At 38.0% G+C, this 14599-nt stretch overlaps 1 protein-coding gene and 1 long non-coding RNA gene across 4 annotated transcripts in view; one reads left to right on the forward strand and one right to left on the reverse strand.

Annotated features, from left to right (window-relative positions):
• Positions 1 to 14599, forward strand: part of LOC123866054 — a 64659-nt gene that overhangs the window by 11846 nt on the left and 38214 nt on the right. The window lies entirely within an intron of this gene.
• Positions 1 to 14599, reverse strand: part of LOC123866038 (zinc finger protein jing homolog) — a 207626-nt gene that overhangs the window by 9829 nt on the left and 183198 nt on the right. For all 3 annotated transcript variants that reach the window (XM_045907355.1, XM_045907356.1, XM_045907357.1), the window contains exons 2-5: positions 11099 to 13817; positions 10724 to 10903; positions 8823 to 8964; positions 8040 to 8250 (exon numbers count right to left, since the gene is read on the reverse strand). In XM_045907355.1, coding sequence (XP_045763311.1) covers positions 8040 to 8250; positions 8823 to 8964; positions 10724 to 10903; positions 11099 to 13817 — 3252 coding nt within the window. The remainder of the gene's footprint in view (positions 1 to 8039; positions 8251 to 8822; positions 8965 to 10723; positions 10904 to 11098; positions 13818 to 14599) is intronic.

Here is a 14599-nt window from a genome sequence, read left to right on the forward strand (position 1 = left end):
TTTCCTTAGCTAAAAATTCACTTATAAGATCTTTCTGAAGCGCGTAAGCGACACACGGCGCTGAAAACGTTTTTACCACGAACAAACATAGAAAACATGGGACAAGGGAAAATTCACGAATAATAAAGATGATTTGTACTCCCAATTTAACATAATATGTCTGATGAAGTTTGAAATGTCCGATTTATATATTTTATTTCATATGTTATGTTGCGTTCATTGCGTTGCGTATAAAATGCGTTCTCGTTGATGAGTGAGACAGAAGACACAAAACCACGAAAGTAGAAGAGGGAGCGTTCTACAAATGTGACCCTAATGCGGTAGGAGGTACCTATTTACTTCCTATTTTGCATGCTCATATAATATCATCGGATTGACTGATTGATTGATATGACTTTGAGAAGTCTAGGAAGATATATTGATGTACTTTTTTGAAGTCGGTTAATACACTGATGAACCATTTACACTAATATTAAGATGAGTTAGGAGAATGAATAGAACATATTATTTCTTAAGCGGAATAAATAATAATTTAAAAAATGTCCGCTAAAACAGTCTGACCCACCTTGCCAGTTACCTGTTTTAATCAAACATCCTACAAACAATATACCATGACTCCCGCTCTGGAAATTGCATATGTTAATAAGTTTTAAGTGGACAAAATTCGTCGACAAAATAATAATTAATCAGAATAGAGTATCGAGAGTAAAATTTTTATAATACAAAAATGTACAATAGCTAAAAAAAATTAATAAGTAGTATATTTATTTTTGCCAAGTGGGTTTTAAAATGAAATTAGGAATTATCTGTCAAAAAATCTGTAAGATAAGATCAAAATTAATTTACATCAATTACATTGTTTGTAACTGTCATAAGAATTTTTGTCTGTAAGTTTATCCCGCCTATTGCAATATGAAATGGTAAATGGATAGTCTGTTTAGTCTAGTGAAAGCTGAGAGTGATTTATTTTACGTTTTTAGAAACAGATATACTTACTTACAAAAAATTTTACTCAATAAAATTCTACAGAATTTATGTATTTTATTTGAGACCTGTGAGCCCCACTACTGCGCTAGCTTGACTGCTAGTGTGACGATCGCAATCAATTTTCAAGATTCAAGATCAAGATTGGCCGACATTCTGACACTATTCGCTAAAATGCATTGTTTTTTTTCTCTCTATCGTCTGGCTTTACAAAGATTAGCCAATGTCAAGTTTGTTGTTATTTGTAACAAGTTAGTTAAACTATACAAGTATGGACCCCGTCTGTGCCGGCGCTCATCGACATACGCACGGCACCCCCTTAGAGCGCTTTCCAGTCAGTTTTAACAAAAAAAAACACTCCAAAAAGGCAGAGCACGCCCGCCAGCTAACACCAACACAGACGAAGTCCAAATGCATTGTTGACAGCAGTAAAAATACTATAAATTCAGCCAATCACAAAATTTATTGAGATTGTAATTGATACAGGTTTGTCGGAATTGAACTACTGATCTAGCACTGTTTTAAATAAAGATCTAAATTGTACTATAGCAAATAGAAATCAAATTGTATTAAGAGTGTTGAACCGGCATGAGCTATTCTTAAGCCATTTTGCCCCCCTATATTTTATTAAACACTGCATTTATGTAAAACATGTATATACTACTTTGTAGAATATTTCCTGTTTTATTAAATTGACAGACAACATTTTGCAATTTATTCATAGTTTATCTTTTATTGCCTAAAATACCAAAAGACTATTACTGAATTTTGGATTTCGTGTCATCTTTGAAGTTCACTACATCAAAAGTTACTTGGTCGATTCTCACAAAGAGATATATTTACCAAAGAAAAGGTCCTGAACTAATAAGATGACAGAACCAAATCTTTTGTTTGGCATTTTTTACATTATAAAACTTCAAACAAAAAAGTCATAATTTCATAAAACTACAGACACATAAAACTGTCATTTAGGTGGGTTATTTTTCTTCATTTATAAATAAAACTAAGTACTCATTAAAGAAGAACATATTTGCAATATAAACAGAAAAAAAATATTTAAATTTAATTAATATTTGTTTCCAAAAAATAATCTTGAAACACACTACAAAACCGTGCAACAAGCAATAGTAAATTGAACTAGGAAATTAGTATCGGCCGAGGCCTCTCCGAGAACGGACGTAACGCTTGTTTGCTTAGCAATTGTTATCGGATTATTTACGATTTACCTGAAATTGTAGTGCGACTATCACTTCTCAATACTAGGTATTTTTAATACTCGCTATTTTTTCTTAAAGATAGATTAAAACTTTTTGTATATTTTTAAATTGTGTTTATATGATGCTGTAAGGAATTGCATTCCTAAATCCTGGTGATCCCTCGGGATTTTTAAAGGATCATCCGTTTAGATGTTTTTTACGTGGTACAGAAATGCGTTGCATCCCGGGGACGGGCTATTACGGATAGGCTACTTTTGTCCTGGAAAATCAAAAGTTCCCACGGGATTTTTAGAAACCTAAATCCACGCGGGTGAAGCTGCGGGCATCAGCTAGTTAATAAATAAGTATTGCCTCGAGCAAATAGCTGCATTGGTATCTATTGTTCCCTGTCATTGAAAGGGAATAATTTAATTTTCAAAATTTGAAAAAAAATGTAAAACGCGATTTCGGTAGAGAATAGATCAATGCCTATCAGAGCAGTGGCATTGATCTATATTTTTAATAATTTCTAAAAAATAAATTTTTAACTGTTTAAATTTTACATGGGTTTCACATTTATTTCAAGAGCTTTTATAAATATGTAAAACTCAATACTCAAGGTTTCATTATACCGTTTGTGATAAGGAAAACCATGTTTTTAAATAAACGGAAAGTTGAATTTTGTATAATTAGTTATTGACTAGAATTATAATTTTTCAGAATCAAATATTCTTAAAGGCTTATAGTTTTACAGTTATTACCGGCTGACAATGCTATATCCCAATAGCCTTGCTATTTGTCCTAGCCGCTAAATAAAATTTTGATGATTCATCGTCCTTTTATGGCATTAGCGCGGTTTCTTGTATTCCATTATGATTTCTTTTTTTTCATTTGCATAATAGCATTAGTTTATTGTCTTTTACAGCATTAGTACGGTATTTTGTATTTAGATTTTGGTTATATACATTGTACACTCTACCATAACACCTGAAACAATAGGATAATTACTATCATTTGCACGTGGTCATCCCTCGTGGATCTTTATGATGGTTTTATTTTTGAACTAGCTATTACCCGCGGCATCACTCGCGTGATTCAAGGTTTTAATAATAATTGAGGTTTGTTACAATATTTTATGCAATGCCTAAGTTATTTTATCATGTGTTTTAGCATGCTATCCTGCGCGAACTATTTGTTTTTTTTTTGAAAGGAAAAGTAGTCTATAATACTTTTTCCTCGACTATGTCTATGCAAAACAACCGGCCAAGTGCGAGTTACACTCGCGCACTAAGAGTTCCGTACTCGGCTATTTTTTCCAACATTTTGCACGATAAGTCAAAAACTATTATGCATAAAAATAAATAAAAACCTGTTTTAGAATGTACAGGTAAAGTCCTTTCATATGATACCCCACTAGGTATAGTTACCTTAGTTTGAAAATTGAAACATTTTTTTTTAATTCGCAGTTTTCAGATTTATTCCTGTACTTGTGCTGTAAGACCTACCTACCTGCCAAATTTCATGATTCTAGGTCAACGGGAAGTACCCTATAGGTTTCTTGACAGACACGACGGAAAGACAGACAGACAGACAACAAAGTGATCCTATAAGGGTTCCGTTTTTGCTTGAACCCTAAAAAAATGACGTCAATTCATAGCTCTGTTGTGGCGTTATTGAATGACAAATGCGTGAAAAATAGTAGGATGCTATCCCGCGAGAAGTGTTCATATAATATTTTTCGGGAGAAAAAGTTGCATTTATTACTTACTAGCTGATGCCCGCGACTTCGTTCGCGTGGATGTAGTTTTTTAAAAATTCCGTGGGAACTCTTTGATTTTCCGGGATAAAAAGTAGCCTATATGCTAAACCAGAGTATAATCTATCTCTATTCTAAATTTCAGCCCAATCCGCCTAGTAGTTTTTGCGTGAAGGAGTTACAAAAACACACACACACATACACACACTCACATACAAACTTTCGCCTTAATAATATTAGTGTGATGTGACTAGCTGATACCCGCGAATTCGTTCACTTGGATGTAGGTTTTTTAAAATTCCCGTGGGAGTTTTTTGATTTTCCGGGATAAAAAGTAGCCTGTGTGCGAATCCATGGTATAATCTATCTGCATTCTAAATTTCACCCCAATCTGTCCAGTAGTTTTTGCGTGAAGGAGTAACAAACATACACACACACATACAAACTTTCTCCTTTATAATATTAGTGTGATTAGATTCTCAGCTATGTCTTTGCAAAAAAAGCGTCCATCCGTAACTCTGTTGCGGCGTTATTGAATGACGAATGCCTGAACGATAGCATGCTATCCTGCAGGAACTGTTTGGTTTTTAGAGAGAAAAGTAGCTTATTTCACTTTTTAGATTCTTCACTATGTCTGTGCAAAAAATGCCGTCAATCCGTAGCTCTGTTATGGCGTTATTGAACGACAAATGCGTGAAAAATAGTATGCTATCCCGTGGGAAGTGTCCATATTTTTCGGCAGAAAAAGTCTCATTTATTACTTATTAGGTTCTCAGCTATGTCTTTGCAAAAAAAGCGTCAATCTGTAGCTTTGTTGCGGCGTTAATGAATGACGAATGCCTGAACGATAGCATGCTATCCTGCAGGAACTGTTTGATTTTTAGAGAGAAAAGTTGCTTATTTCACTTTTTAGATCCTCCACTATGTCAATGCAAAAAATTGACGTTAATAAATAGCTCTGTTGTGGCGTTATTGAACGACAAATATACGAGAAAATAGTATGCTATCCCGTGGGAACTGTTTGTTTTTTCTGGAAAAAGTAGCATATATCACTTGCAAGATCTTCAACTATGTTTACGCAAAAAAATGCCGTCAATCCGTAGCTCTGTTGCGGCGTTATTGTAGGACAAATGCGTGAAAAATAGCGTGCTGTCCCTTGGGAACTGTTTTTTTTTTAAATTATATAGACTAGCGCTTGGCTGCAATCAGACCTGCTAGCAAGTGATGATGCAGCCTAAGATGGAGCGCGCTTGCCTAGAAGTTGCCTATTCACTCTTGACTTGAAGATACCCATATTATAGGTGGAAGGGAAAACTGACGCCGGAAGGGCGTTCCATATCCTAGCGGTTTAGGTAGTGTTTGTTTATTTTGGAAAAAAAGTATTCTGTATCACTTGTTACGTCTTCAATTATGTCTGTGCAAAAAATGCCGTCAAACCGTAGCTCTGTTGCGGAGTTATTGAACGACAAATGCGTGAAACACAGCGTGCTATCCCGGGGGAACTGTTTGTTTTTCCGGGATAAAAAGTAGCCTATGTCCTTTCCCGGAAAATATCCTAAGTTGGTACCAAATTTCATCAAAATCGGTTCAGCGGTTGAGCCGTGAAAGCGTAGCAGACAGACAGACAGACACACTTTCGCATTTATAATATTATAGTATGTAACTAAGAGAGGACTGAGTTTTCGGGAGCTATGTATAGTACGTGACAGGTCGAGATGGCAATCGAGGTATGAGGCGGGGGACGTTCTGCACACCCGTACGTCACCCGCGCTATCCCGCACCGGATTAGCCCAGGGATTGTGTGGGTGTGCGGGGCGTCCTCACTCTGATTGCCATCACAACCTGTCACGTGTTGTGTTGCGTATTTGTTTGTTTATTGGCTCATCGATTCACTTATTACTGCCAAACTGCACATTAAATTTTGATAAATGAGATCTCTCTTTGGCTTCGCTTTACCATTCCGTGTGTATATTGTCATATGTCATAAAATTTTCCGATATGTCATAAAAGAACTTATTATAATCAAAACGAATGTAAGAGATATAACCTACAAAACCCAAAAAGTATATTGAAATTGGTTTACCTACACATGACATGAAAAAGAAATGTATATCGAGAAAAAATAAACTTGAAATAGATGGGTCGAGTTTGATATCAAATCATAGCAGTTACTATGAAAATTTCGAATACATGTATATAATAATTTATACATATTCAAATATAAATCAATCATCTGCGGTGAAGTCTTTAAAAGTAGTAGGTGGGTTTTTGTACTTTTAGTTTTGAACTTTATCTTATTTTGTTTTTGTATCCCTAGCTTACTCGTGTAGCAATGCACTTATTTTCGATGAATAAATACCTACTCAAGTGTAACATCTGCATTTTTGTACCTGTTAATCCCTTTCATTGTACTGTCCATTGTCTTGCGCTTACGGTAAGTACGATTTAGTACTAACAATAAAATTTGAAAAGATTGTAAAGGATCATAAATAAATAAAAAATGCTCAATGTCTTTATGAGTATTAGCATTGCATTATATTTTTGATAATATTGCAAATTAAATATTTAAGACTGTTTAAATTTTAGACGGATTTCACATTTATTTTAGCCTTTATAAATATATGTGTGAAAATTATTATAGTAGGTGTAACTATTTATACTGTGCATGAACCATATTTTCGTAAATATGTATAAGGAAAGTTGAATTTTGTATAATTTCTTGACTCTCTTATACTTACACAAGTATATAAAAGATTAGTATTAAGTACTGACTACAATTATAAGTTTTATATAAAGACAATACACTGTTTTAAAAAACATCATTGTTTTGAAAAAAACGACAAACTAACACCACATACTTAAAAATATTGAAAAAATAATCTGTTTGAAAATCGTCTAGGATCAAAACGGTTTGTTATAAACTAAACTGCGCTGGGTACGTCCGTTCACGGAAACAAACAAAGAACCTCGGGTAAATACCTAAACTTGTGTTCCAAGCTCATGCTTCAACGCTCTTAATACAAAATATATTCTTTTCTATATTTTATTATTGATTGCTGTTTTCAAAAAAGTATTAAGTATATTTATTTTTAGTTAATCTGACAGGACAGATTTTTTTATTTGTCACAATTTTGCACTCTTAGCTTTCTTTAGAGAGACTACTAATTAATTAATTGATTAATTCATCAATGAATAGATACTTGGTGGAAAACTTCAATTTATAAAGTAGACGGAAAACTGAAATTTGAACCTGAAAACTTATTGAGATATGTTTGTGATGTCTTATTATTTATTATTGATAATAAATCAAATGAACCACACTCCCATTAAAAAGTAGTTAACTTGTTAAAATGCTTGTCTCTACGTTACTCCACACTCAAGGGCAATGCTTACCTGAAATAATGAATGAATTGCTTTGAGTAACAATATTCAAATTCCTACATGAGTACAAACACTACAAACCACAGTAAAACTTCGTTATAACGTCTCTTGAGTTGGGCTCAGCCACAAACGCCCTATAAGCGGCATGTTACTATAGGCGTGAAATTATTTTTAACATAGTATTTGTGCTGAGAGTCAGGCCCGAGGCAAAGTCAAAGTCAATCAAAAGAAATAGATACCACTGTTAACTTTTCCTTTTTGTATTTGTATTGAATTTAAGAACTAAATTGATGAAGTGGTGATAATTAATTACGTAAACTTAAAACTAAAGCTACGAGGCGCGTCAAGCTATAAGCAGGAGCGTTTTATCGAAGTTTCACGTAGTATTTATTAAATTTCAGACATGTACGGCCCTAGTGTAATTTTTCAAGTTGAGAAACGTCACAGTTCATGTGCAATTCTTAGTCATCCATATTTAACATGATAAAAACTCAACATTTGCCTTATTTGTCTTTTTGAAAACTTACACTCTGGGAACCATAAAGTTCTCATCGATTTAGTTATTCTAAGGATCCTGAGTTTAGGTCCAGGGTAAGCCCAAAAAGTCATTGGGCTACTCTGGCAAAGATTTCTTAGCACAAGGAATGAGTATGGGAATTATCAGGTACCACAAGGAGTGACTAGTAATTATCAGGTATTTAGTGATATAAATGTGCACTCACACATGCGGCGGGTAGTAGGTGAGCAGCGCCTCGCGTCTCGCCTCGATCGCGTTGTAACGGGTGGCACCCACGGCTGCGTGCAGCGTCAGCGTGTGGCGGCCTGGCGGCTCGCGCAGCGGACAGCCGCCGCCCAGCCGCCAGCGCGTGCAGCGCGACAGTCGCCACGCTAGCCCCTCCATCATGCCCGGGTCGAAGAAGTCGAACATGCGCGCTGGAAACAAACGTTTCATTTAACAACACCAACTACCACCACCGTGAGCTACTCGGGTCTAACAGATCTGGACACAGTTCAGATCCTGTTGAAAGCTGAGCGCCTCAAAACAAGTCCGATGTACATCGCGCAAGATGGTCGTGGGGATGGACGGCGCGTTATTCAGTGATCCATGAACACAATTTAGAGATACTTGGTTTAGAGCCTGTTGGAAGTCAAGCAGCTCAGGCATGCCATCGCGCAAGAAAGGTACCGGTGCATTTATCGGTAATCCATGGATACTGGACAGTGTACGAATATCCCGTACAGCGTTCGAAATCCCCATACTGAGCGAGGATACTCGGTATCCCCACAGATTAGGGATAGATAAATAAAGGGATTTTAGGCTGCAAGTGGAAAACCGATGCTGTCTGACCAAGTATGGATTGACAGACTTGACATTATGGCGACCTCTGAGGCATGCAGGTTTCTTCAATATGTTTTCTTTTACCGTTAAAGGACGTGGTATTTAATATTGCTTAAAATGCACATATAATCAAGTTTTGTCCTCACTAAGTGATAATGCTACTCACCCGACCAAGGTTGTCTTCTATACCGCAGCTTCTTGCCATTCCGTCGTATCAACTTGGAAGCACTATCTGTACTCTTCTTCCCGCTGCCCGCGCTCGGTGACACCCCGCTGAAGTGCTGGTTCACGTGCCTTTCTAGCAAGGTCTGGAATTCATACATCAAAATTGAGATGGTGCCGGATTGATAGAAAATTTTCCTAATACAAGTATTAACACTACTCTGGTCTACAAATTTCGTATCTCAGAAAATAAGTAGCATCTAACGGTCTTAGGATTTGGGACTCAAAATCTATCAGCCCATTAGATAATAGGTCATCAGGCATCAGTCAATTTCGTCAACCATAACTCATGACTGACTTACGGAATAGAGAATTATCCAGATATGTATTTTTCATGGAAATATCCAGCCATGTCATGCATTATATTATACTGTAGTTTATCCGTTGGTCACAACAGCAAAACCTAACGTCTAATTTATGCTAATGTGTGGCATAAAAATTTATAAAATACAGTAGACCAAATTAAATGTAAATATCAACTGAAACAATTGAATAAAATCTGAGCGAAACAGGATTCTTAAAGACTAGATATCCACTGTGGAAAACACTTAATTCTTGAATCTAAAATTACGGTATTTATTGATACAATGATATGAACAGAAACAGTGTTCACACATATTGCATGACAAGTTGAATACCCTTAAAATTCTTACAAACGAAAACCTGCCGAAATGTGACGAAAAAATTTTCAGTCATCGTTACATTTGTGAGGTTTACAACTATACTTGATCCAGATCCTAAGATCCATCATCACGGTCCAATAGAGTACTGCATCCGAGTCACCTTTGCATATTGTGTCGATCGAAGTAAACAAAACGAAACAAAAAAGAACAGCATTTTATACGCAATGCCTAGTATTCGATGCGCGAACTCTTTTTTCTCCATAATTAAGTGAACCAAATTGTTCTAATATCAATACGATTTTTAATAAACAGAAGACACTCTTCTTTTTACTAAAACAATTGATTGTGAGATGCTGGTTTTGAAATTCGAGGAGAAGAAATGGTTTAACGAAGAAAATAAATTGAAGCGTAGCTTTGAGGTGGTACTGCATTGTAGTGGCAGAGTCATCGCCCTTAGAACAGAAAACACAACACAACTTTATCGTCCCTTATACGAATGCACCAATAAACTCAAATCCAAATCCTTTGTGGCAAAATCACAATTAATACAAAAAAAAAACCACTACTTACGAAGACTTACTTTTAATGCCATATTTTCAGATATATGTAATATTCATTTTAATTATATCAGAAAATAAGTTATTTTCAATGATGATAAAAGCAAAGTCGCGAATCAAAATGGAAAGTTTTGTGATATGCCACATGATCAACCAGTCATTGAATCACGTCATAAAACTTCAATTCAATCCGAAGTCTAAGAGTTTTTATCAGTAAAGAAATTGTAGAGATGAGAGGAATTGTCTAGATTGCGAAATTTGTCGAACGATAACCATGATCCAATCACCATTGATTGGATTTGATTCGAAGAGGAAGCGACAATTAAACCACTGACGAATGTCCGTGCTCGTGATTATCTGATGAAATTAAGATGAAAAATAACTGAAGAAAATACTGAATATAGAGACGGTGACTAAAAAGTCACAACAAAGACAAAACAATATCGATAACTCCGAATCTGTAAATACGGATTTCACGTTTACATTTCGAAGTTATAAATATGAGTAAAAATTGGAAAAACCAAAAGAGCAAACCGTCAAAACGATTTAGACAATAAAACCTCCCCCCGCAGCCCTCTGGATCGAGTGCGTCATTGTGGAATCGTTTTGGCGATCTGCGTCCTGGTTCCTACAAAGTCAACAACGAACAGGGAACGTAATTGTACCTGAGTGGAGAACCTCCTTTCGCAGCCGTCGACGATGCATTTGAAGGGCTTGTTCCCGCCGTGAGACAGCGTATGCCTTTCCAGCCATAATCTCGAACACGATGGTTTGCCGCGAACTTTGCAGTGCTCCCATAAACAGACATAGTTTTCTTTGCCCGCTTGAGATTCCACGTGGACAGACTGAAAAGAAACATTGATTTAAATGTCGAGTACTTCGGTTTTAGATGCCGAGAATATTCAAAGCTCATAACGAGTTCAGAAAGTGAGAACAAGTTTTAAAATATTTCATATTTTGTAATGATAATTAATTAAATAAATAAATAAAAAAAACCTTTATCATCTAATACATTTTCCAAATACATTGATGATAGTTACCTGTAAATGCTCCAAAAGGTCTGTGTCGCTCTCGAGCTCTCGTTTACAATTCTCCCAAAAACAGATTGTGACACTGGTCGTATCCGTACTGGACGTCCTTCGATCACTTTCAGGCTTAGTAAGGTTTCTTGGCGGAAACCGCAATATTTTGGGCTCCTTTAGGATTGGGCTTTTCTGGCTACTTTGCGTTTCGACTGAACTCACGCTTATACTAAGAGAAGATAACGTGGAGTCTTCGTCACATTCCTTGCTAGCTTGCGAGTCACTCGGTGAATCGATAGATTTATCAGTTCCTATGCCAGACTCTGACGACTCCGTGGTAGCACTACAAAAGTTAGCTTCTATCACAGTACTTTGAACGTTTGACGAAACATCTTTTAAAACGGTAATCTGTGTAAAGATCGTCTCTTCCCTTCTCGTGACTTCTTCCGCGATTTTCCTCAAATCCTCACACGTACTGTCGACTTTAAGCTCATCTCTCGCTTCCTCATTCTCAATGTTTTCCTTTTCCGCCTTTCCTATCGCCAACTCTTCAAGTTTATCTGAACAACTACTAACTTGTGCAAAAGGCCTCGATGACAATTTAGAATCTAATGGAACAATATTATTATTAACAGTTTTAGACAGCCATGGAATATCACACTTAAAGTTTCTCACTTCACTTAATTCAGATTCCTTAACAGTACTACTAGGCGGGTCCGTTCCCTGGATCGGGTTGTCCGGTGGTTTCACTGGTGCTATGGGGATACTGCTCGTGCGGAGCATTTGATTAGTAAAGTTCGCAACGATAGGAGGTGGGTGGTGCACGATCGGGTTAGAGCACGTGATTTGCGAAGACGGCGTGGAACCCGTGCTCGAATAACTCCAGGTCTCCTTAACATTTATATTTGGCACAGAAGTCACTATAAATCCTGGTTGTTGTACTAAAACAGGGTGACTAAAATTCACCGTGTAATTGGGCTTCGGCTGAACTGTCATTCCGACAGCCTGCATTCCTGGGATATTTTTGTTCATCAACGGTATTGACTGACTAGTGACAGGGCCGGGTTTGTTAGCGGTTGGATACGTAGGTTGCACCGTATTCGCTAGTTTTAACAAGGTACCATTGATGAGAAATTGCGCAGCCTGTTGATTCTGTATATGGTCTTGCCTCTGTGCACCGATTTGTGGCGATTGAGGAAGTACGAAATTCGGCATTTTCGCCATTAAATTCGGTATTTGCACTACGGTTCCATTGATATTTTGCATCAATGGAAAAACAAATTGACCATTTAACTTGGTCGGGCTCGACACGTTGACATTCGATCGATTGAATGCGGCAATATTACTTTGCTGGTTCAACGTTTGTGCAGGCAAACCGTTCTGTGGTATTCGTAACGTAGTGAGCATTACGTTAGGAGGAACGACGAAGGAAGCTAAATTATTAGAGGTTACCGAACCGTTACAAGGCTGTGACGGTTGAATGTGATGTGAAGGAATATTGATCTGGTGGCAATTTTGCAAATTCGCTACATTCATATTCCCAAGATTCCCGTTAACAGTCATAGACACTTGCCGAACACCATTAGGCATATTCATTTTTGGCGCAGGACTCGCTTCGCCAGGAGTACTTATCGGTGTATTTTGGTTTAAGTTTGAACAATTTTGTTTCTGGAGTTGTACCTGTTTCAGATTATTAGCTTTAGACCAAGTTAAATTTTTACTATTTGCAATACAAGCTGAAGATTTACGGTTCGTCCTTTTAGATGGCTGTGTGTTCTTTTTGACAGGCTCCTTTTTAGTCGATGTTGGTTTATTTATTAGATTGAAATTATTAGAACCACACGTGACGCCATTCATTCTGCTATCTAGCTTGGTGGTCGAGCTGACAATTCCATTCAATTTTGTCGAGTCTGGTTTCACAGGCGATTGTTTCTTTGGTGTCAGACTGATGGATACTGCAGGTGCGATACGCATTCCAACCGATTCGCTCGACGCCGGTATTGGAACCTTAGATTTATTTAAGTTTGCCGTTACGCTGGCGGATGGGGCCTGGCCCATTTTTGCGTTTCGTTTTCTATTGTCGCTGAAACCGTTCAAATATCCCATGTTCTTCTCTTTTTCTTTATTGAAAGATTCAATCCCGTGTCGCATCTCTATAAAACCGTTCATCGTATGCGTCCCCTTGTTACGCTTAACTTTACTGCTTTCTTTTATTCCATTGATAGGAGTAACCGATGATGTAATTTTAGTCAACTCAGATTTAGACGTGTTGGCAGTGACCGGTGTCGTTTGGGTGATCGCGGGTTTCCTCGTATCGGCTCGCTTTCCGACATCGAGCAGCACTTTCGGACTGAGAGTTTGCGATAAGTACGAGATATACTCTTCGAGGTCGTGCGTGACGCCATTTTTGGGTAGGCACTTTTTCTTGGTATCAGCGTTGCTAGTCACCCCGTTGGAGTCGCGCTTGAGCCCGTTCTGCGGCTTCATCTTGTGATTAAAGTACTCCGTGATGCGGCGATGAATGTTCAGGCTAGGGCGGCGGAGCGGCGCGGGTTGAGCCGCGAGGCGCGGTCGCGGACCCGGCGGCGCCGGCTCGCTCGCCCACGGCGGCATGCGCGCGCCCGCACCCTCCTCGCTCGTGCTGCAGCCCGACTCGGGGCTCTGCGGCGAGCGCGGCTCGGTGATGTCGCTACCGCTGCAACCGCTGCTCTCCGACGGACTCAGCACGGCCACGCCACTGGAAAACGAGACAAAAACAAACATTAGCTTCAGTTTCATCATGCAATCTGTTCTTCATATTGTTTACGTGATTATGTTGGAATAATTCGCGTGGGAGGGTGTTGGATAACGTTTCTAGTTTTATGATGATCAGCTGTTGATTGCTCGTAATCGATCACATGCGAGGATAGAGCAAGCGGGCGAGGGAGCGAGACGGCATGTGGCAGTGGTCGGGCGGGCGCGACGCAAGGTGCATTGCCCTGTAGCGAGTGCGGGTCCAGTGCAGTGACGCAACGAGACGCGTCGCTGGCTCGCTGCACTGACCGACCCACGACCGGCCCGACATCAGCCGACTCCGAAGCGCATAACTATTTCGGATGTGACATTCACCGCACGTAACTCAATTTCTATAATAACGCTCAATGACAAATGGAGGAATTTTAACTTTATTTCATAGGCATTGAATTCCACAATATCGTTTTATGACCCATTTTGTAAATAAAGTACAATAGCTCGACGGTACAAGGTGAAACCAAATTTTTTGTAAGTTCAGTGAGTTCAATCACATTTGTTAATTCTGAGACTGTTGTCGTAAGTAACAAATTACGCTGATTCATAATTGCATGGTCCTACCTACCCCCTTTTAGGCTTTAGCTTCATAAAAAGAAAGAAGCACAGGAATATGGTAATCAATATTTTAAATAAAATGTCCGAACCAATGGAAATCAATCATACCGAGAGCTTGCTAACTGTAAGCTCAATATGATGAATACATATCTATGGATGAATATAATGTTTAGG

Source organism: Maniola jurtina, chromosome 6, assembly GCF_905333055.1.
Source record: "Maniola jurtina chromosome 6, ilManJurt1.1, whole genome shotgun sequence".
NCBI lineage: Eukaryota > Metazoa > Arthropoda > Insecta > Lepidoptera > Nymphalidae > Maniola > Maniola jurtina.